The sequence below is a fragment of the Melanotaenia boesemani genome, chromosome 13 (genome assembly GCF_017639745.1).
Source record: "Melanotaenia boesemani isolate fMelBoe1 chromosome 13, fMelBoe1.pri, whole genome shotgun sequence".
NCBI classification, from domain to species: Eukaryota; Metazoa; Chordata; class Actinopteri; order Atheriniformes; family Melanotaeniidae; genus Melanotaenia; species Melanotaenia boesemani.
Window position 1 is genome coordinate 12,062,546 of NC_055694.1, and position 24,157 is coordinate 12,086,702.

At 37.9% G+C, this 24,157-nt stretch overlaps 1 protein-coding gene across 5 annotated transcripts in view; it reads right to left on the bottom strand.

Moving 5' to 3' along the window:
* Positions 1–1,845: 1,845 nt before the first annotated feature.
* Positions 1,846–24,157, bottom strand: part of grip2a (glutamate receptor interacting protein 2a) — a 37,260-nt gene continuing 14,948 nt past the window's right edge. For 4 of the 5 annotated variants that reach the window (XM_042003975.1, XM_042003974.1, XM_042003977.1 and 1 more), the window contains exons 8-24: positions 20,930–21,077; positions 20,674–20,843; positions 16,780–16,908; positions 16,398–16,559; positions 15,745–15,931; positions 12,033–12,178; positions 11,858–11,938; positions 11,487–11,550; positions 10,931–11,076; positions 10,068–10,212; positions 9,680–9,819; positions 9,013–9,195; positions 8,772–8,931; positions 6,094–6,208; positions 5,556–5,771; positions 3,872–4,018; positions 1,846–3,528 (exon numbers count right to left, since the gene is read on the bottom strand). In XM_042003975.1, coding sequence (XP_041859909.1) covers positions 3,337–3,528; positions 3,872–4,018; positions 5,556–5,771; positions 6,094–6,208; positions 8,772–8,931; positions 9,013–9,195; positions 9,680–9,819; positions 10,068–10,212; positions 10,931–11,076; positions 11,487–11,550; positions 11,858–11,938; positions 12,033–12,178; positions 15,745–15,931; positions 16,398–16,559; positions 16,780–16,908; positions 20,674–20,843; positions 20,930–21,077 — 2,531 coding nt within the window. In that variant the 3' untranslated portion in view covers positions 1,846–3,336. Of the gene's footprint in view, positions 3,529–3,871; positions 4,019–5,555; positions 5,772–6,093; positions 6,209–6,230; positions 6,660–8,771; positions 8,932–9,012; positions 9,196–9,679; positions 9,820–10,067; positions 10,213–10,930; positions 11,077–11,486; positions 11,551–11,857; positions 11,939–12,032; positions 12,179–15,744; positions 15,932–16,397; positions 16,560–16,779; positions 16,909–20,673; positions 20,844–20,929; positions 21,078–24,157 lie in introns of those variants that run through there. The other variant, XM_042003978.1, reaches the window with a different exon arrangement.

A 24,157-nucleotide genomic window follows, 5' to 3' on the forward strand; every position in this document is an offset into this window, starting at 1 on the left:
TTTCTTGTATTTTCTTAATATTGATTGCTCTGTTAAATGTATACATCATTATTCCCTGCAAAGTGGAGAAATGTACATCTGACACTGTGCAACATATACTTTGTTAGGAACACCTGCACAAATAAATGATAAAATGGCAACTATGTCACTTTGTATGAGTCAAAAATGAGCTTTCACATTTCTTACACTATAATAAATGACATGATAGAAACTTACACTACATCCCTTGCTTGCCAGTAAAATTTCATTGGCCAAGTCAGATATGAATAGATGACTTTTTATCACAGTGAACTATTGTGCTATACTATAGTTTTACCTGTTTGCTATCTGTAAGTCTATTATTTTAAATTATTGAATGATAGAATTTAATTAAAACTTCACTTCTGTACAATTGCTTTTACCTTTGAAGTTCTACAGATTTTCAGTGTTTTTAATCTCATTTGCTCCAAAATTACTTATGTGGTACCCAGGAAGTCAACTGCATTATTGTAATCATAATCATGACGGCAAATTGAAATTGAAATGAGATTACTTTGGAAACTACATAGAAATGACATTGAGATGGTTTGTTGCATGGGATACATTACAAGGATATAAGGAATACATTATGGGAAAATAAAATTAAACTGTCTCTGTGTCACAGAGCGTATAGGTATCCAAAAACAGTGCCCTGGTCATTGCCTTGGGCTCCCCATGTCAACCATTTTATTCAGTTGCTGAATCTTGCAGATTTTTATATCACGTGCCCAGCCTGAAGAAGAAATATCCAGCCTCTTTAGCTTCATCGTACAAGTATTTCACATAAAAAGGATAAGTAAACAAGCTTCAAGAACACTGAGTTAACCAGCACTGGCAGAAGACTAATTTGAGTGAATAAATAAAAATGTAATTAAGATTCCAAGATTGAAGATATAAAATCAGAAATTGAGGCGTACTCCAGCCAGTATTGAGTTTATTGCAAGAAGTATGAAACTGTGCACAGATTACACATAAATTAAAAATATTCAGTAGTCATAGGAAAGAATGTCAGTGTAAGTTTTGTATACTTGTAATCTGTGCAGCTGCCATTACTGCACTCTTTATTCCTCATTTTCATAACGACAAAACTGCTATGGCAAATAATTGGCACGTCCTTTGATTTTTGTCCTTTCTCAGATTATAGACCTCTAAAGGATACACCTTGTGCACCCATTGTTTAGAGATCTCCTGGAAAGCCACCTGTTTTTTCTTCTACCCTCAAGGTGTATTTTAGGGAATTGCAATGTTTTTAGTTCACAGGAAAGGGAATACAGAAAAGAGATGGAGGCACAACATGGAGGAGGGGGGGGGGGGGGGGAATAATGTGCTTAAGTAATCAATTTATTCTAAAAAGGCCCTCTGGCTTTCTCTAATGTGGAGAAATACTCCATTTTGTGCCTGCCCTTGCAGCAGTGATTACAATCACATCAACCACAACATTAAATATGCATTTGTCCAGCCATAAATAATGCTGCAAACAGCAGCAAATTACTCATCTCAAACTTAAAAAAATCACATTTGATTAAAAGGCTCTCACACCCACATTTTAGGTTCTAGCAGAGATACTCCCAAAAATATTTAAGTAGCAAGTCTGGCAGCAAAACCCTTTCAGGTGCAGACATTTCACCATGCCTCTTTAATAATTCCCTACAGTTGTTTTAGGAAACCAGGGTTTGTGCTCATGCAAATCGTTATTAAATCAGGTCCATTGGCTGCTGCCCCCCTAGGGATCATCATTAGAGTAAACAGATGACTTTACAGACTGCAGTGTGAATAACTTCAATGGGCAGAACCAAACTAAACTCCACAAACCAAAGCTAAATGAACTATGGTTTTTGTAACTTTATTGCCATAGAAAGAATTATTTACAATTTTCACTGGATAATAAATTAACAAAAATAAAATATCTAATAAATCTTTATGGCTCTTTTGAACCAAATTAGTCATTAGGAAAGGATGTGGAAACAAACCAAAGAGATGGGAGGGCACAACCACATTCAGCATCACAGCTTACATGACAATAAATCAAGTGTCCATATAATGTAAATCAGAAACACTGTATACATGATTCATTTGTATAATACAGCTGCAATACAATAAATCAATATAAAACCTTAAAAATAGTCCTCTGTATACAATGATATTTGATCAAACACCAAGTCGGAAATCAAAGGGTTACCATCCCAACAATTAGCTTCTGCGGCTACTGTAAATAGGACTGTGCCGCTATCGCAGAACATACTCCCATTAACCAACACGTGAAAAATTCTTACCAAATAACTATTTCCTTAAACAACATGCTGCATGTCATGAAAAAAATAAAAAATGGGAGACCTCACAAAAATCCTGCTGAATCAAACACTGAGCAAATTGCTGAAGACAGATCTGATGCATGTTTAATAAACATATTTGCAAAGACCAGCTCATACAGTAAAAATGAAAAATGAAAAAAAAAAATGAATTCACACCACAGAAAACAAATTTAGGTCAGATATAGGAGCAGTGTAAAAAAAAAAATGTGCAAAATAATAAAAGAATGAAATCTTTGGAAATGTCAGTCATAAACAGAGGGGGGAAAACAATTAAAGTCTCTCTTGAACCAAAAACCCATCACTCAATGGCATAGTTAAAAAAAAAAAAAAAAAAAAAAGAGGTTAGTGTGTCCTTCTAAATGTAAAATGTAGTTAGTGATAGTTGACAAGTGTCAGAGCATTCAGTCTGTTCGGAGAAACGAAGGGAGTGAGCCAAGTCATCACTAAAATACAAACAGGTTCAACATGACCCGAACCTACAGTCCAAACTGTGTGTCTGAGTGTTTGACGTGCATACCAAACATTGTGTGCGCAAAACACACACATGAACAAAATAAATAAAATCAATGAGAACATGAAGCTGATTAAAGCAAAATAAAGTAAATTCATGCAGTGAATGTGTACAGCATGTGATTCTCCCCAGAGCTGAGGCATGCATGTTGACATCCTGGCCCCATCAGAAGCTATGACTTCTGTGTTATATAACCCTGAATGCGGCTTTGCCTCTGGTGAGGAGGTGGTGGGCAAGAGGTGAGGGAGTGGGGGGAGTCTGAGGCTGCAGCCGCCTCTAAACTAATCCATTTGAACACAGTAGTGGCTAAAAGCAGCAAACGTAAACACATGTGCTTGTAACTTAGTGAGAGATGCCGTCAGGTAGAGTGGTTCCTTCTGTAGATGCTCTGTGGGCTGAACAGGAGTGTGAAGGTTTGTCTCAGAGGTACAGCGTGATACACGTAACCATGTGTGGGGTCCAAGCATTGCTGAGCTGCAGTGTCGATCTTTGTGTTCACAGGGCGATGCTGTTGGTCCTGTGGTTGGCAAAGCAGAACAGTGAGTTTGAGGGGTCGTCACAGTCGCTGAGCAGCTCTGCATCTGCCAGTGGATTCCTGCTAATGACCAAATCCAGGCGGTCTCCGGCCTCCATAATTAGGGGCACAGTTAGACAACAATCCAAATCTCTGGTCCTCACACGATTCACCTGAAAAAACCACAACCAACCATTACCATTCAGTTCATCTCCAACTTCTGCAGGTTAACGGTTTGACATCATGTAAAATCTGCTTATTGTTTAAATGGTGGCAATTTCCTTTATTTTACTATTTTTACCACCAGCAAAAGCAATCAAAACAAAAAACATGAGTTTCAACAACAAATCTGCCTTTTGAAAATACAGTCGAAACACCAAAAATTGGGTATTTGGAGCCCCGGGGCTGTATTGTATTTAGAATCTGTGGTAAACTGTAACACCTGTCATGTCATATTTATTTACCTCTCATTTAGTCTTTTAGTCATTAATTCAACTTTTAAAGGACAAATAGTACCTGAAGAATGCGGTCAAAAGGCTTCAAACCCGCCTGGTCAGCTGGGCCGTCTGGTCTAATCATATTTACATAAACTCCTTTTTCCAGGAGCCCATCTGATACACTGAAACCAAAGTCATGGCTCTCAAGGTGCTTCCTCAGGGACACCTGCATATTAAAAAGGAGAAATATAGTATTACACAAAACATACTTATTAAAAACATTTAGTATATTTCTAATTTAAAAAAAAAAAGAAAAAGATGGTATGCCTTTCATTAGTTTCAAACAGGTTCTTGACAGAAATTAATAGTCTGAGCTGAATCATAAGAAGCCATAAATCTCCAACAGGCAATATTTTCTCTAAACTACTTCAGCGTGTCAGATGACATTACAGAACTGTATTTGTTGGTTGAGAAGCAAGTTTATTTAGTCGATGAGAAAATGAATTTGGCAGTTTTCTATTAAAATGTGTTTAGTGATTTGAAAAGGGACTTAAAGGAACGTGCGTCATGGTGCGCCACAGTAAACTGAAAAAGCCATTTTGTGTTTTTGTACTTCTTTCTGGAAATATGTGTCTGAACATGAGTTACTGCCAGGTGCTGGCTGGTTTAGTGTAAGCATAAAGCCTGGAAATTGGGTTAAAACATAAACCTAACCTTGCTCTGCGTGTCTTTTTAGTGTCTTATATTGCTACCATTTCCTGTGTAAACACTAAACAGTTATAGTATACACAATATGACTATCATTTGTTTCTTTGGATCAAGGCTGTCAAATTTAACCATAAACCCAAACAAGAAACATCTTTAAAGGAAGACCTTGAGATGACCTTCCACGATATTGAGCATGTTGTGTCAACGATTTATTCCTCACAAAAGGGACCATAATGTGCTTGGCTATTGCTAGTTCAACAAAGCCTTTTTTCTATGGAGGTAAACATGCACGGTCTGTGACGACATCATGTTCACCTGCTCAGGTACTGTTATGTAATCAGTGTTTGTTGTACATGTGCAGCAAGTCCCGACTGTCTGGACTTGCAAACGGTTTGGTTACACGGAGGAGCATAGGGTGGGGGAGGAAGGCACACATGGAGGAATACGTTTGTGCCATCTTCAAACTCTAGTGCTGACAACTAACAACCATACTTTAGCTGAAATGTTTCAGCACCCCTTTGAATACCAGCATGCAAACCGCAGTGGTATTTTATGTGGGATATAGAATATTCAGTGCATGCTGGGACAACATTGGAGTTTAAGAGGGACTTAAGAGGGACAAAGATATACAAATCAAACTATGTTCAGTTTAAACAGCATAAATAACATGTCCATGTTAAAACTTAGGAAGTCTATAGTTATTTGTAATATTTTATGCTCATAATGAATTAGTTTAAGGATTTGAAAATCCTTAATAGGTTTAGTTGTCTACATTACAAAACTGAATTATAAGTTTAAGAGAATGTTGAGTTACATCCAGCAAAGGGCAGAGGCACTTCTGAAAATCTTTAAGTTTAATCACAGATTATATAAGCAAACACAAAACGCAAGATCCTGAAACAAACAATTTCTTTATATGGCCAGTACAATAATATTGTTTTGTTAGGCTAAGAGGCTAATCCCTCCTTCTACTGTTTACTGTCAAAACCTGTTGGTCCAGCTATAATTACTGTGGAGTCTAAAATGCAATAAATTATTCTTAACTGTTAGGTCACCTTGTGTAGTGCCAATGCTGAAGGGGACAAAATTTCAGATGCATCCCCTTTGGCCCTGGATGATATGTCTCTGGTTCCAGCTGACATGTTTAAGCTGATTTTGTTTTTAGCTTCGTCCCCTTTCTTTATGGGACTAATTTCAGAGTGAAACATTGCATCTTCATTAGTCTTGGTCTCCTCCAGGTACAGGCTAAGAGTGCTGCCTGTCATAGATGCCTGAAAGAGAGCAAAGTGATAGGAACTATTCGAGCAACATATGTCAAGATGGAAAAACAAACTCTTATTTTTAAACACAGGCATCTCTAGTACATCATTTACAGATTATAGGCTAATGCATTGTGCAAAAGCCTCCTTTGGTCAGTATGGCAGCAGGTGCTTGGCTTGGCTTGTCAGATTTAATAACAGATTATACACTGATGATTATCATAATGCTTTGTTGGGCATGTTCATTTAGGCTGACGTTGGACTGTGGGTACAATGAAAAGATATAGCAGATGGACAAGGAAAGGAAGCACGAACTCCACCTTCAACTACCTACCTCCAGCTCCCTGAGAATCTCAGACTGGCCGCAGGTCTCGAGGTCTTGCAGTGCTTGGGACCAGAAGCTTTCTTCCTTGTTTAAGGTGCCACGGCAACGAGGGGGGCTGACGAATCTATGACAACGCAGGAACCAGAACATGAGAGCAGCCCTGCAGTCTGGAGGCCGGTGCTGCGTACAAAAGCAGCATGGGAAATGCAGTTTTTGGGCTGCAAAGTTGCAGAGTCCCTTTAAAAATCTCTCAGGACCACAATGAGGGTTCAGTGTAAATTCTCTCACTTGTAACAGCAATCGGTGAGGAGTCCACTAAATTAGATAAAGCTTTCAAATTTTACAGAAGTAAATGTCACTCAAAAAAAGGGCAGAAATTTGAGAGCATGTGACACAAAAACTTCAGGAAAGTCAAGCATGAGGAGACACATAAGGCTGATGTATCCTTGAGCCAGGTGCTTTTTGGGGAGAGGTCTTTTTTCGTGTGGAAAAAGTGGCTGACAGAAAAAGATGCATCTATGTGAAACACCAAAAAGCTTGTGGGGAGTTAGTAAAGCAGATGAGAGAGAGAATACCTGAGAAAGAAGAAGAAGAAAATAAAAAGGACAGTTTGGAAAAGCACAAAACATGAAAGCACACAATAAAATGATAAAATAATTAAAATGGGCACAGTTTGCTTTTGTAAACCAACCCCAAACAGAAAGTTGGGGGAAGATCACAGCAGTCTTAATTTACACAATACAGCTCTGGTCAGAATGACAGGAAATAGAAAATATAACACAATGACTGACAGTCTCCACTAATATTAGGCTGCTTAACTTTAGACAACAAAGATGACTTGTCTAAAACCTCACACTTGTCAGTTGGTAGTCACGCTGCTATCCATTCAAGCTCTGAAATCTTTTTTGTCTAGATGAATTTTTAGCTCTTAAATAAGGACAAGACTTATTGTTAAAACAAACATTTGCAGGAGACTTGCCTTCAGGGACAAAAGCTGGTGATCTCTACACCAGTAATCAGACTTCTGTCCTAGTTCCATTACTGTGTCAAGCCACACAAGCACCTTAAACTGGTATTTGTTATTATGTATTTGACTTTAGGCCTTTGAAGTTGAAAAGAGTGATGCAATAAAAACTAGTCCATGCTCTTGTTACTTTAAGACTAGACTAATGCAGTTCCAAATATGCCATGAAAAGCCTCAAGCTGATCCAAAATGCTGCAGTGAAGGCTCTGATGAGAACTAGCAGGAGATATATTTCTCCAGTTTTAGATTCTATTCATCGGCTACTTGTTAACTCTAGACTATAAATTTTAAATTCTCACATATAAAACTCTCCATGACCAACTTCCATTGTATATCAAAGATCTCATAATTCCATATTTTCTCGACAGAGAGCACTTTGCTCCCAGCCTACAGGTTTACTTTTTCCCAAGAGTAGAATGGGAGGCAGAGCCTTTAGCTTTCAGGCCCCTTTCTTATGGAACCAGCTGCCAGTTTAAGTTTAGCTAAGCAATTATTTTTTTGTGAACTGGCTTGTATGAACACATAAATTTGACTGTGGATTTCTTTCAATTGGATCACAATCAATTTGTTTAAATAAATTATATCTGTAGTGTGCCTTGAGATTAAAAGGAAACACCCATCGAGGCAGATGGCTGCCCTCCATGAGCCGGGTTCTAAATTGAACAGAAGGTCAAACTATAAAAACTCAAAGTTTAGCATGGTGAGTCTAATTTTAATTTCATTTAATAAAGAAATTGAAATTCAAATGGAAGTTTAGTGTTTGTAAGCTATATACTTTTCATGCATAGTATTTGAAACTTTTTCTATGTTATTCATTAGTTTAGGATATTTTCTAAAAATATTCTGATACCAAATTATGTTTTTATTTTCCTTTTTTTTTAATTTTAATTTTTGCATTTACAATTCATATTTCCTAGTAACCTTTCCAGGTCTGTATTATTTAAACTAAGGGAAAAAAAGGAATGAAGACAACCACTTAAAGCTGCATCGACAGATGTTGACAAGTAAGGAAGCTTCAAGAATCCGTTCCAGAAAGCAGGTTTGACAAAAATTGCTGCAATTTTCATTTGATGAAATGGGACCTTACATCATAATATAAATAGTTCAGATATCCTAAAAATAGTTTTAATCATAGACTAAAACAAAACATGGAGAGCTCATTAAAACTTCAGACAGTACATTAACTGCTGGCTTCTCCAGAATTCAGTGCAAATAAAATAACTGAACATCAGGGCTGTTTTCAACTGCATCACCATCATCATCCTGAGAAACAGTCACATATTTCTTCATATAATGAATATAAATAGGAATATTTCTTTAGTGTGAACAATTATAACATGAGCTATAAGATCATTAAAACTTCAGCCTTTTTTTTTTTTTTTTTTTAAATCTAAATTTCCACAGTAATGTGCAGATAAGACTAAACCCCAGTTTCACTGTGTAGGTTTTACTACTCCATTTGAATGTGAGGAGCAGAGAATCCTGATCTACTCTAAAAATAATTAAAGCCTCTTTAATTTGCAAATAATGTGAAAGACTCTGTAGATGAATAGATAAGGTGAATCATGTAGCTCCTTCACTCAGGAGTAGAAAACCGCTTTAAAATGTTTTCTGTTTCGACTGAACCCGATTTCTGGAACAGACGCCAAGCTTCTGCTCTTACCCTGGTATTTTATCCCACTCATCCTCAGTGAATCTCCCATCATACAGCCCTGAGTGGTGGACTAGGCCTGCAGAGCTGGAAGGGGCAGGTCCTCTGTGCTTTGGGCGCCTCCAGGCAGGTGGATTTAGCAGTATATCGGAAGCTTTGTGCAGATATGTCCCTAAAATGAAATGAGTAAAGAAATAAATCCCACTGAACTCATTAAATCAGAGAAAGTGGATTAGTGATTTTCAGACCTTACCTTGGCTAATGTAGCCTGCATCAAACCCTGAGCTATCCCAGGAGCTCATAGCAGAATCTATACTGGGTACAGTGGCAGAATAGATCTCCGAGTGTTTACTGGTTTTCTGTGAATCTGTCAGTTCATCCTCAGGGTCGCTTAAAAACCCAGCTTCTCGGTCTGGAGGCTGCCGATACTCAGACTCTGGAAACAAGCAGAGTTATCACTAAAAGGAAAAACAGCACAAAAACACATTTTAAGCTTATCAAAGCTCACTTTATTTAACTGCCTGATTTATTGTTATGTCTTGGTACATCTTCATCTGTCATCTTGAAGTGTCTCATAGCTTTTGATAAGATAACTTTTATATGGGTTCAAATACATTTGATCAGCAGAGGACAAAAGTTTTATTTTTCCCCACTGGAGAGAACAGAAACTACATTCACAAACTAGATACAAAACCCTTTTCTGGGGGGGCTTACATCATGGAAAATACATCTTAGGAACAAAAAATAGAAGAGGGAATTCACTTATTCTATCATTTGTCCCCCCATTTTATTTCTTTTACCACTTTTTTTCCTGTTCAGTTTCAATTATTTTTTGCCACATTTTTGCAACAGTCCTTAAACCTTTCACTAAAATCAAATCAATACAGTTCAAAGTTAAAAGAAAAAAAATGTATATATACGGTCAGCTTGTTTCTTGATCTTGAGGGTGACGGCCTCCCCGGCCATCTGCAGCAGGTGGATGGCCTCACTGAGAGGCTTTCCTTTTAGGCTGACCCCGTTAATGGCCAGGACACGGTCACCTATATGGATGGCTCCAGTCCTGCAGGATTTGAAAAGCAGAGGACACAGAGATACCAGAATATTCCAGACGGTACCAACAACCGGCCCAGGAAACCCTGTCTGGCTGCCAGTGCACTGACAGTGCAACAAAGAGGCTTCTTGTTGCAGAAACGAGACAGTCATTGTTTACTGTCTCGTTTATAAAAAGAAAAAAAAAAAAAAAAGACTAAAATAACTAACTGGCCTTAGATTCATGTGCAATCTTCTCTATCTCTGTCCTTTACTCACCTCTCAGCCAGACCTTTCCTAGTGAGGCCAGAGATAACAATGGGGTCAAAGGGCTCCTCTGTGCCTGAAATGGTGATACCCAGTGGTCCATTATACCGCTTCAGCTCAACAGTGTAGATTATGGATCCTGACATCTCCAACTCATCTATAGCATAAAAAACAGACCATGAACTCCATATCTCAAACAAATCGTGAAACTTAAGACTTACAATAGATAAAAGGTAACAGAATAAAATAAATAAAACATCCTCAGATGTATTTTCTTGAATCATCTTAAAAGATCTTAGCGTTTATTAGGCAGCTATTCTAAGACAATCATAAAAATACTCAACTGCAGACAAATGGCTTGTGTTAATGGTGTATTAAAATATACAAACAGACAACAAATGGAAGGAGATCTTAAGCCCTTGACCACTGCAGTGGAAAGTAGAAGGGAACATTTAGTCAGCACCCACTCCTTTCAAGAAAATAGAGATAGTAAACTACAGAAAGCTGATGTGTGTGAACATTTTTATCTAATTATACAAGATTCCTATTCATGTGGAAGCATTCTCTTGCAAGACAAAAGGCTTCCATCCAAAAATGGTGCTCTGGTCTTCAGTCACCAGATCTCAACCCAACTGAGGATCTACATGACGGACGGACGGGTTACACAGCTTTTTCCTTTGACAAACCACCAAGCCAGTGAAATGTCTTTTAGGACAATGTCATTCCATCCCTTTAGTAGTTATAGTGTCAGCGTCAAGGTGCATTAAAGATGTTCTTGTGTTTTAAAACACATTATGCTTTTCTTTTTTTTCCCCAGTTTCTGCCCCCACTTTTATTTATTTTAGATGTGAATGTGGGTTTTAAAAGATGTGTACCAATGTTGTCCTCATCCTTTTGGATTCGTAGCTTGACCATTTCCTCAGCCTGCTGCAAGACATGCATAGCATCCTCCATGGAGCAGTTCTCCAGACGCACAGAGTCGATAGCCAACAGCCTGTCTCCGGGCTCCAGAGTGCCTGTTCTAGCGGACACAAGAGAGGATCACATCTATTAACTAGAACCTGAGATCTGGTTCTCGTGACTCACCACCAGAATCCTATTAACCTTGCGCCTCAGTGAGATCTGTGGGGGTGACCCTAACCTCACCCTAAACCTAATCATCACTGAGCCCTTCTGAAATGTAGCTGCCCTACTGATCTAGTTTTGATAGCTCAATCCTATTAGGCTATTGTTACAGGTATGTAACAAACCTTTATCTTGTTTATGAACAGTCATAAGTAAGAAAACCTGGAGAAGTGATTAGACATTTTTACCAATTTGACCTACAACCACAGATTAACAAATTGTAAAACTCTGTATAACATTGTGTTGTGAGATCTCAGTCATAGAGCATTAAACAGTGACATTATAACTCTGCTTGATGATACAAACCTGTGTGCGATGCTTCCTTTTCTGATGTCAGAGATGATGAGGGGCTTTCCAGGTTTCTTACTTGCTGGCAAAACATAGGAAAATTATTAGTGTTTTTGTTTTAGAAAGATATGGGGGTAAATCCGTGTGACTGAAATTCTTTGTTCTGATCACACTCAGCATCTATTTAGTCTTTTTTCAGATCTAGTTAGAGCAGAAAGGTTAATGATGAATGTTTGTTCAGGCACTATTATTCAGCGGTAATGAGCTATGTGCTTTCATGCTTTTACAAGCCTGAGTTTCACGGATCACAGAACCAGAGTCTCAAAAGAAGATTTAGTGTGCAGCGTCACTTAGCAACACTGCCCCCTGCTGAAAGCATCCAAACTCACCACTGATGGTGATGCCCAGCTCAACGCCTCTTCGCTTGGGTAGTTTAACATGGAAGGTGCCACTGCTTGGAACCACAGACTCTAATTCCAATTTAGGATAAAAGAAAAATTGAAAGCAGGAAAGTGACAAGACAAAAGCTTTCTCAATTAGAAAGGAGGTTTATTTTTGTGGTACCTGCAACATCAAACTCAATCTCCACTGTGACTTTATTAGCCAGAGCAGAGTCTCTGAGCAGCTGATGAGCTTCCTCCAAAGTACCATCTTCAGCCGGGATCCCATTGATGGACAATACTCTGTCTCCAACCTGCAAGAGCCCACACCTTCACAAAAAGAAAAAAAAAAAAAAGAAATTAATATCTAAGACAGTCTAATGCAACTGCTAAAGTCACTCCCTCCGTCACAAAGTCTTGATTCATCTTTCTGATCAGCCGAGATGTTTTCTGAAATCATTTTGTTGTAGTAAACAGGAAGCAGTTTCTATAATCTTGTCTAAACGTCACTGCACAAACATCTCTGACTGGGTGCATCATATTATACAAAGTGAAAGCGTTACACAAAGCAGCAATTTCTAAATGTTACATATCTGCCAGCATTTATTCTAATAACACTATGTTGTATATTAGCCCATTTAAACAATCAAAGTTTTGGATTATTAAACGGTGAAGCTGACATGAAGAAAATGTCTCCTCCTTCTGGTTGCAAGACTAATTACACAAAACACTGATGCGTGCAGTGTTCTCATGACAAAGAAAGTACACAGCAGGGGTAATCCGTGACTTTAAATGACGTCACCCTCTTTCTTTTTTAGGCAGTAATCCTTCCTCTGAACGGTTTCTTTTTTATCTTAAGAACCAAACTTTTCTAGGACACTTCCTGGGTTTTTCATCATATTACTGGTTGGTGCATCTTACAGCATCTGTGTTACAGTTTATTTCATCTTCAGCAAACAAAACATCTCACCACCAATGAGCGAGTGTGAGAATCTCACTTCAGTAACCAGATCTAAAGCTGCAGTGTTCTGTGAAACACATGTGATAACAGGCTTAATAAGCTTTGTGCCAACAAACTCATTTAAATGCAACAGTGGGTCATTTGTATTTCCCACAGTGCAGCTTCAACACTACATGTCCTATAGAAAAGAAAAAAAAAAAAAAAACTTAACACCATCTATGACACTATATGCAGCCCCAAGGCTTGACACATACACATTTCAGACCTCACATGAATTTACTTCAGTAAACAAACATAAAAAGGGAAAAGTATACATTATACCATATTCCACATTTATTCAGACCTCTAATTGTGCAGGCAAACACAGAAGCACTGTCAAGTAATGTTAATTCAGTAACCACCGCAGCTCATTAACCTTGTGTGGAGGCAGAGGCACCAACATCACAGTTGGCTGCTGTATTTGAGTCACTCCTGTCCAACTGCTGCTGGACTAATCATGTTACAGGACCCGAGGGACATGGCCCTGCACTGCTGGCATATACCATCATTAATCTTGCAAGTCAGATTCTACAAACTGGCTACAGACTATGTGCTAATTACACTACTACATTCCCTGTACTGTCGATCAATGCATGTTGCTGTAGAGGCCTTAGAGCAGCCGTATCAACAGCTAATAGAAAATGAGGTGAAAAGCTAAAAACAAAGCTCAGCTAGACGGGAGCGTCTGACTAATACTGTCCCAGGTGTCCAAAGGTGAAGGAGGAGGCAGAAGTTTTCCGGGTTCCTACACATTTTTCATTTTAAAATTTCACATTTTTCAGATTTCCATTTCCAGACATCTCACTTTATTTGGTATCCAAGTACAAGCATTTATCATGTAAATCAATTATTTACAAATACTACATTTAACATCTGTGTTTCATTGGGATATGTAATAATAGCGGCAGCATCCAGTTGTTTGGACACATTTACATTAATTTTGCTTGCATCTTAATTCAGACCCATGATATCAGTGAGAGCCACAACAATGTTGTGTAGGGATCCACACGGTATTAGACAGCACATCGAGCAAGATGAAGATGATCTTGTTGCTACATTTCATCTTTCCAGCAAATGTTCTGTGGTAGTAAACCAGCTGATCAGTTTAGCTGCAAATATCACTTCTACAATTATAAGTGCTCCAACTTAATCTTGTCAGGATGCTTCAATAAAACCATCAGATGTAAATGCCTGAAACCATTTTTTTCATCTGTTTGACTCACTGCCTGAATCACCTCCCAAGTGACTGCAGCACAATCCTGAGACTAAAAAACACTGAAATACTTTTTAAAGTCTGAATAAATAAATGTTCTCTGTTTCTGCAGCTGTCGCAACTGAATGCAGCTATAAATGTTAGCTTGGGCTCCTTGAAAAGAAAAGATAATGCATGACACATTAATGTTTAGAGTGCTTCATGCTACCAACATGACTTTTGTGAAACAAGTTTCCCTTTAAAATGGAACATTAAGAAAACTTTTACAATAAAGTAAAATATTTAAGCTGCAAAATTATTGTTTTATTTCAAGCCAAAGTATCAAAATATTGTTAATGCAATTTATAACACGATTGTTTTTATTTAAAGATTGCCCTAGCTCTTAATGGTATAGATGAATAATAAAAGTAATTAAAAGTGGGGTCCAGCATAGATAAGCTAAGCTTTTTAATGCCATCAGCCAGTTTGGCTGTGATTATAAGCCGTGGTACAGGGGCAACAGAGTTACCAGTGTTTGTACGGTAACTTCGATGAGATGCTCGTATCAATATATACATGTTCTACATCCACGTAACCAGAAGAATGTCAGCTAAAAGCGTAACAAAAAACAGTCTAGGGGAAAAAAGAAAATTCAAACCATAAGGACTTATAGGTTTTCTTCCTGTATGAACAAAATCTCCTTTTAGGATCTACAAATACTTGATTTGATTACAATTCTGAAATACTAATATTCCAACTGAGTATTTGTATGTCCACTTGTATTATCTTTCAGTAGGAGGTATTGAACCTTCAAGTATTTTTCTAACAGCCATCTAACACTGTTAGAGGAAATGAAACCAGATGTTTTCAGTCATTTTGGTGCAATCACAGTCCTGATACAAATATCTAAAACCTCCATTGATTGAGGGATTTTCCTACTAAACTTCTCAAATGGTTTCACTTAAATATGTATACAAATAATCCAATATGTCCACAGAAAAATCAGGCATTACTCCATAACTTACAAACTTTACCTTCCTGTAAATAATCACATCTGTATATAAAACTTTGCAAAGTCACTCCAGTTCCAACAGCTACTAGAACATCATGCTGCTTATGCTAATCAATGATCTGATAATGCACAACATCAGCTAGCAGGACTAAAGTTGAACTTTTACTACACTTTGCTACCAATACTCATGCAATTTCTTTGAAAACCTTGATCAGTAATCGATCATTTTAACACTGATGTATTCATACATATACTTAAGTAAATGATCTAAATGCATCTTTAAACACTGACAGTGATATTTCCATTGTTTTCCTCTTTAAATAACGGCTTTGTTTACAACTAACTGTTCAGTATCTGAAGTTAGTATGTAAATGTATCAGCTGTGTTATGTGCTTAGACCTTTTACAACCATATGAGAAGCACTGCCCATGTGCACTACTTTCTGCAAACAAATCCTCTACATAGTGTTATTTTTGCATTTTATACATTAAAAAATTGAAAGTTTAGTTACTCAAGAGTTCATAATCTAAATTTAATGAACTAATGTCAGTTAAAGTGAATGTAGAGGGGGTCTCAGCCATTGGAAATAACAAATCAGAGCTCATGCAGCTCTAAATGATTAGCACCAAGGCCTCTAGTTCAAGGTGACTCCCTATATATCTGTTTACTAGTTAGGTGTCTCATTGAGTTACCTCTCAGCTGGGCTGTCGGGCTCAATAAAACGGATGACCGGGGGAGCTGACAGTGTTTCTGTGGCAAAGACACCCCCCTGCAGCTGGATCCCAAAACCTGTAAGCGGATCCCCCCTCAGGACTATCTGGCTCGTTTCCACATGAAAAACCTGCCCCCCTGGGCCGACGGAACTGGACGCCAGGGATACTGAGGGAAGGGACACGTCAGACAGAGATACAAGCATAGAAGTGGCAGATAAATGGAGCAAAAACGGGATTGTTGGAGACAATTCAAGAAAATGGAGGAGGGTAAGGGAAAGAGACATGCACCCACAGAGACGACAACATGCGAACGGAAAGGGAATGAGTCATGGTCTAGTTTACGTCAGTGATCAGTCAGATCTGTTCATAGAGAGGGCTCAACAGTTCACTTAAAACCATTCTCACACCTTACTAGTACTAGTTCCCAGTCATGCAACAAACTACAGCCATCAATGTGACCTAACAGTTGAATCAATGGCTCTCTAAAGCAGGATTTGTTGAATTATTTTTCTTTAAACAGCACAAATTTAAGAACATCCCTGAATTCAAGCACGTTCAAATAAGCTTGCTGAGTAATTTGCTTGAAGTGACATTTCCATATGTGGGTGGAAGAGGAAGGTAGTTTGTCATACATGAGCTCTTGTGGTCCTTCTTCCTGTTCCTCCTCTTGCCGGTGGAACCGCGAGGGCTGGTAGGAGCGATGGGAGGGATGGGGCAAGGGAGCGTGTTACTCCCCTGGCTGCTAAAGCCTGAGGTGGCTGTGGAGGAAGGGGAGAAGCCTCCACTCACCAGAGCTGAAAGGAGACAAACAGAAGCTATCAGTATCAAACAGCTGGTTCAACAAGAGCAAAACTCATCACTTTCAGCAGCAGCATGCAACAAAAGAAGTTAAATGTGGTAGCTAGTGTCGGGGTAACCCTCTTGGAAAGAAATTTTTAACAATCGTGCTGATGAAAGGCCTCCTGCTAGGGTGTCTCGCCGGCAGCAGCAGCGCTGTCACAAGTAATAACTTACATTTGCAGTGGTCCTGCTGGTTGTGTGGGTGGCTTGGGCTGCTCCATGTCTTACTGTGGCTGGCATGTGGGGGATGGCAATAGTTGCTGCTTTGGTCCCAGTGATGATGGTTGCTTTTCTGCACTTTTACTGCAGCAGCCAAGAGGAAAACATGTGCATTAATGAAACAAAACCTACTCCTCTGCAATGCACATTTCTAAATTTTATCCATTTAATCATACTTTGATTTCCATGTCTAAATTTATACTGCATACACAGTGCCTCAAGGATAATTCAGAGCAGAGTAATTGATATTTAATGTCTTTGCTATGGTATGCTAGATTAAATCCTGAGGTTTAATGTATTTTGAAGAGCTTCAGAGAATCAGTTAGACACACAAAATAAAAAAGGCAAAAGAAATCTTACTTTTACTAGCAAGTCTCCAAAAAGCTGAGTGCAAAGTGAAAATCATTTTTTATCATTTCATTTTCAAAATGCCCAAAAGTAGAAAAACAGTGATAATAAGCTGACCTCTACACATAATCAAGAAGTGATACTAACTCCTTGGAGGCATGCAGCGTGTCCTTGATTAGACACAGCTGAAAGCTTGATTGGTGTTAATGCATCACTTCTGTCTCATTGTTTTGTATATTCCTTTTAAATTCTCCTACTATAAATCAAATTAAGGAATTAAGAGATGGTTGTTCGGGTGGAATGCCCTCCTATCTCTCATGCCAAAACCTGAGAATTGAGTCAAACAGCACTCATGAAGCCCTCAAAAGAAAACAGCTGACCTAAAATTTGACACACCTCAATAATTAAGCTTCCTTTACAGATTCATGGAGCTATATTTGTCACTGAATGTTACATGTGACAGTAATCCCTGCTGCCTCATTTGGAGGGGTCTAATCTCTGGCAACTCGCTCAGTTGGATGGAGGATTTAGTAGAAAGTTGTCTGCCAAGAGTAGTGCCTGAGATGTTTGCATACTGAGGGAACCTGGGTAAATCCAACTGTATGTGCTCAGCATACATGCAGCAGAACCTTTGGCCTTCTTTTTATTTCTAAAAAAAAAATCTATTTAGCCTAAACATACTTAAAAAGCTCTGGATCTGCCAGCTTATGTTAAGCTCACTCTGGGAACTGTCCAAGAAATTGTACTTTTGGTCTACATTGGTGGAAAGAACTCCTTATGTCTTATTGGTCATATTAGTCTTATCAAATCCTCAGAGTAGATTAGACAAAATGCATATTATAATTATGCTTTATCCAGCATTGGGAGAAACAAAATGCTATTAAAATACTATCCTATCAAAGTGGCCTTATGTCTTATTCAAGGAATAACTCATTCCTTAGAGATCATTTCTGAAAATGTATCTGCATCTTTATGTAAAAATAATGCTTTCGCTATATACTGAATGCAAAAAAATTTTATAAACTAAAATAAATAAATAAATGAAAATCAGTGGTAATCAGGAGCAAGAGGGAATTTTTTTTCAACCAAAAAAAACAACTACACTTATTCAAGTAGTGAGTAAATGTGGTCATTCAGAATAAATTCTTTTTTAGCTAAAGTTTCACAAAAAATTGCTCTGCATTAACAAACTAAGAGGCGTTCATCTGCAGAGGCAAGCAGAGACACTTACTAGCAAACACATCAAGTTCAAGTTGCTTTTTATTCCTTTTAATGCTATGACTTAATAGTCTAATATGCAAAGAGAATACTTGAACAAGGTCCAAGAACAGAGCCATCGTATTTCAGCAAGGTGGCCCATTAATAATGGCATGTCTACAGGTTATTTGCTCATAGCCTTGAATTTGACCTATAATGGTTATCTGTAAAGTACCATCCCAAAGTTCCTTTAAAAACCCACTAAGTTTATTTTATGGGCACTATTTACACTTCACATGCAGCTGCTCTTACAACTAGTGGAGATGACATATATTGAGTCATATTTGAAAATATTTACAGCTCATTTTTGACCTGCATGAACACACTGATGGGTTTGTTTTGATATAAACAAAAGTAAAATGGTAAACTTTCCTGTGGTTTAATACATTCTGAAAATGTTTTTTGGAAATCCAGAACTTTGCATCCTTCAGTCTTATTAAGAGCAGGAACACCTGACTTCTTATTAGGATACTATTCTAAACCTGTGATGAATGAGGATCTATTTCTGCAAATGATATGAGTGAGCTGCACGTCTGTGAAGGTATCATTAAACCTGATGTTATAAATAGGTTTTAGAGCAGCATATGGTGCCATTGATTCGATATCTGTTACAATGAAAGACTTGCTTATTTCAACAAGACTATGTCAAATCATATTGTGCATGTTATGCAACAGCAGGGCTCAATAGTAAAAGAGTGTAAGTGCTAGAATGGCTTAATTTAAAAAAAAAAAATACTACAACAAAGGAGGCGCCAAACTGATGAGAAACTGAAATCCTAAATCAAAAAAGAGTAGATCTTCTCCTATTCTCTTTCTTTTTCAGAGGATGCAACTTTAGAAAACTCAAAAACAAGCATGTAAAAAAAGGAATAAAGCCAGGCCTACAAAACTAAATCTGACAAAAGCAGAGAAGAAAAGACAAAGAAATATTATACAGGAAAGAATCCAGCAGATTTAGTTCAGAATAAACCAGAGCTTAGTTCCTCTTGTCATGTTTTGCGATTCTTCTACCCAAGACTTCATGGAGTCATGGGGAGAAGTCCCTGCAGCTGCTGACCTGGAAATAAGTCTGCAGAATGTGGCAAGAACATGATCTCTGACAGAGAAAGGGTGTGTGTGTGTGTATTTCTGTGTGGCTCATTTGTATGCATAAGAGGCCGAGTGTGCACCCAAAGCCAAAGGGATTGGGGCCATCATTGGGCCGTGCACATACAGACACACTCAGGCTGATTCTGAGCACATGGGAAAAGGCAGCTGGGAGGAAGCCAAGCTCTTTACAGCTTAAGGTAAAATAGCAAAGAACAGAACAGTCACAATACATATGGTGAGGACATTTCCAGAAACACATGGATGTAGTGTTGAAGCGATAAGTCAATTAGCTGACATTATCCTCTGGGAATCCTTTGCATTGCTCTGCAGATTTACTCTTTGGATGTAAATGTTTCCATTGTTTAGCTGCCAGCAGTGTATAGTAGGAACATTCTTTTTATTTCATCTTTCATCTGTCCTGTTCCCTCTTTGCTTATTAGTTTGTACATGTAAAGCTGTATATGCAAACCAAACTCCTGTATTTTGATAACTCTCTTACATGAAATTAGTTGTTTTTTTACCTGGTACCCTCTGTTCTGTTTGCCAGCTTTGTTAACATTTTTCTCTTGTTTATCTCTTAGATGTGCAGAAAGAAAATAAACATACAAATGATACTGTACAGTTTTTTGTTCTATTTCTAACTTTTAAAATTTTATATGTTTCTGCTTCTTTTTTTTTTACTCTAAGAAATTGTTTGATAATGGATTAGAGGTACAAAATCCAACAACTAAACCCAAAACACACCAAAATTTCAGTAACACAACATCATATCAGAAAACATAACATTAAAACAAACAAAAATCCTGCAGTAAAGACAACAAAATAAAAAATGTAATATATAACAAAACAAGCTTTTCATGATTTTTTTATTGCGTTAAAATAAACGTTGTTTTTGTGAATTTGTTGTTCTGTTTTGTGTGGTAGGATTGTGTCACTTCAGGGCCATCATACTCTTTTCATGATGTTTGGACATTTAATTTTCTTAATAATTAAATGATAAGTTAAAAAAAATCAACAACAGCGTCCTCTGTCGGGGGCTCAAGGCCTTCTTTAGCCAGCTTCTGGCTTCCTGTTTCACAGCTCATTTTTGTGTTCTTCTCCTAAACTGGTTTCTCAAAAGTGTTGTTCTGTTTGTGTGTAATCTGCAGGACATACCTGTGTCTTGTGGCCTGATTGGAAGTCTGCTCTGATTGGCTGGAAGAACCTCTAATTTGACTATTTCAGAGGTGCTGGCTAGCAGCTGTGTGGCTTCCATCAGGGAACAGTGCTCCGTGCTGGTCCCGTCTATGGACAGGAGGACATCCCCTGCATGCAGCGCTCCGCACCTAAGCGTGAGATCGAGGTAGTTTTTGTTAGGAAGTTTTCTGCCAGGAAATACTGTGGAGTAATAACATCATAAATGTTTGTTTACCTTTCCACAACACTGGCTGGCTTAATCTTGTCGATAATAATAACTTGCTTGCTCCTGTACGTTGTTGTGGTGAGGCTGATCCCCAGGCTGGCTGAGGAACCTTTTACTATCTCCACCAGCAGAGGGCCAGAGGCCTGCTGGACTGCCTCTGAAAAAAGATATAGCACACATACAGACACATAGAAACCAACAGGGTCACTGAATGCAGCTAAGGCCACAAATAAAACACTGTTTTTACTGTCTTAACAGACAAAGACAACATTTGCAAATGAGCTCACTGAAGAGTGTCACACGTGTTCCAGTTCTGTTACTGAGGCAGTTCATTTTCTGAAAAGTTATTTTTTGCTGCTTGACACAGTTAATGAATCTTTGCCTCTGGTACTGCTCATTTATAAGGCACAGTTTTAAAATGGTTTATAGGGTGGACTAATTGACTTTATTAATAGTAAATAAATAATTCACTCATAAACATGTTTTAGTTTAAAGCCTTGACAGGACTTCATGATGTTTGATGAGTTCCAGAAATTGGTCACAAGATTATTAATGGCCTATAATCTGCAACTCCAAAGTTATTGTGGAGTTAACCATCCACTAGCTTAACTTATTTTACTAGTTATGCATGCTAAAGATCAAATGCTCCATGTTACGTCAGCTGATTATTGCCGCCACCTGACTCCAATCGTTTATATGTATATAAACCTCAAGCCCTTTTGGCTTCGCTTTCTGTTGTTGTTACACCACGTTTTGATTAAGGCAAGAGTTTCAGTTAGTCAGTGTTAAAACTAGTGTATGCTGGGCTAGATACTCCCGTTACACGTATTTCCTTTTTAGTTTATTGGAGCTGCCTCCTCACGGTTATTAGCTTAGTAAGCCAGTTTATTTTCACCTGTACTAGATAACTTTGATTTTGTTTTCAACTGGCTGGTTTTGATTTAAGAGTGGTTCTGTTTTGTTCATTTGTCTGAGCAGCTTCGTTAACCCCAGCATTCGTTAATTGCCACCAGCTGATTTTGTTCTTCCTGTTCCGTTTTCAACAATAAATGTACCTGCTTTCCTTTTCATACCTGGCCAACGTTTCTTTGTTACGCCCTTCCTCATACCCCTGACCCTGGGTCGTAACACTCCAGTAGCATAAAGAAAATTTATATAAATGTGAAAGTTGATATTTTTTTTGTTTTATGGCATGAGAAAGACTGGAGGAACCTAGACATGATGGTGAGGAGGTTTGATCTTTTTATAACACCCACTACCATTTCCCCTGTGGTGGGTGGCTGTTCATCTCAAGTGCAGGTCCTCTACCAGAGTCCTGGGAGCTTGAGGGTCCTACTCCTCCAGGTATCAGTTGGAGCCGTTTCTCCAGCGTGGAGGACATGGCCCTCAGTGATCTGATGACCACGGGTACTACTGTTGCCTTCACCTTCCAGGCTTTCTCCAGCTTTTCCTTAATTCCTTGGTATTTCTCTATTTTCTTGTGTTCATCGGTAGGAATTGTTCATGTCCGTTGCTTCAGCTGCCTGTTGGTGATACATCCCATGCAGGGTTTTCCTCACCTGATGGTATCTGAGGTATCTGATCACTGGCAGGGCAGAGCGCCCAGATCTTATTAATGCCATTAAGCTGACTTCTCAGGACTTGCCTTACTTGTTGCAGATATTTGATTGTTGCAGCTTCCCTTGTTCCTCTTCATGGTTGCTGTTAGTTTACAAAGCACTGAATGGTTTAAGCCCAGAATACATTCAGGATCTTCTGGTTTGCTATGAACCAGCCAGATCCCCCAGATCATCAGGGTCAAGTCTACTTTCTGTTCAGAGAGTCAGATCTAAACATGGAGATCAGGCGTTTACCTTTAACGCTCCTCACATGTGGAACAAGCTCTCAGAAAACTGCAGGTCTGCTTAAACTCTCAGCTGCTTTAAATCAAGGTTAAAAACTTTTCTATTTGCTTCTTATCAAAACAACTGTTGATTCCTCACACTGTAACTTTAATTTCTTGCGTTTTATTTCATTATATTTTAGCTTTTTTGTCCTTTATTTAATTTTTATTTCTTTTTTAATTTAGTTTTACATGTATTTTAATGCTTATTCTGCAACCTGCTATAATGCTTTTAATGTTTTATTTCATGCACTTTGAATAAACAACATTAGGTGTTTTAAATTTACATGGTTTTGATCTCATTTTAGTTTTTTTTTTATTAATTAATTAATTTTTTTTGTTACTTTAAAAGTATTTATCTCAGAACAGTAGACATGGGAAAACAGTGCAGCTGGAGGATATTTGACTTTATTGTTGGGTCACTGTTTGTGCTAAGTCCCAGTGAGGAATGACATACAAATGCATAATTCATTGTTCTGTTATTTTGACACAGTTTCTCTGATGTTTAGCTTCTTGGCTCAAGCAGAAACGTAAAATGTTTGGAGAGGAAGTTCTTCATGCTTTTTTTTTCTTCTTCAATGTTGCAGAGAATATTCCTTTAAATCTCTGCATTTATTTTGTTGAAAAAATATTTTCTTACATCTTCAAACTCTGGTAGTTTTAGTGTAAGGCAGGATGTGTAAAACCTAAATTCTTCCACACAGAAAGATAATGTGTGTCAGCTGTCCTTAGTGAGTTGCCCTAGTTTGTACCGACCAGTGCAAAATGTATAATCTTGGAAATTAGTCACTATGAGCAAAAAGGGAGTTATAATTAGGCTTTTAGTCATGTAGTGAGCTTTTAGGTCTGGTGGCTTATTTTACTACTTCATGGAGAGGATTATTTTATTATTTAGTTTTTAAATTTAGCATAGATTTTTTAACCATTCTGCTGCATCAAAATTAACCCCTCCAAAAATCTTAAATGTATAAAAAAAAAAAAAAAAAAAAAAAATATTTAAAAGACAAATCTATTGGAACTAAATTGCTTACAGGTAATGTTTATTGCACTATATTTAATTAAATGTTCATTTGTTGATTAATTGCATTGATTTAACACTATCAGGATCCCACTACAGGTCTTTTGCTACATAACTGGCATCCTTCCAACCTCTAAATTCAGAAACATTGTGATTATAAATAAAACATATGGATGAATAGACAGTTTTTACTGTTGAATGCTCATTCAACAGTTAGTTGTTTGACTAGGCACAGTTCGACTATGTGAAATTCATGCTATAGTTTAAAATGTCCAGCCTTAAAAATACTTAAAATGATTTTTTTCTGACCTGGCATTCCACTCTCTATTAAGGTAAT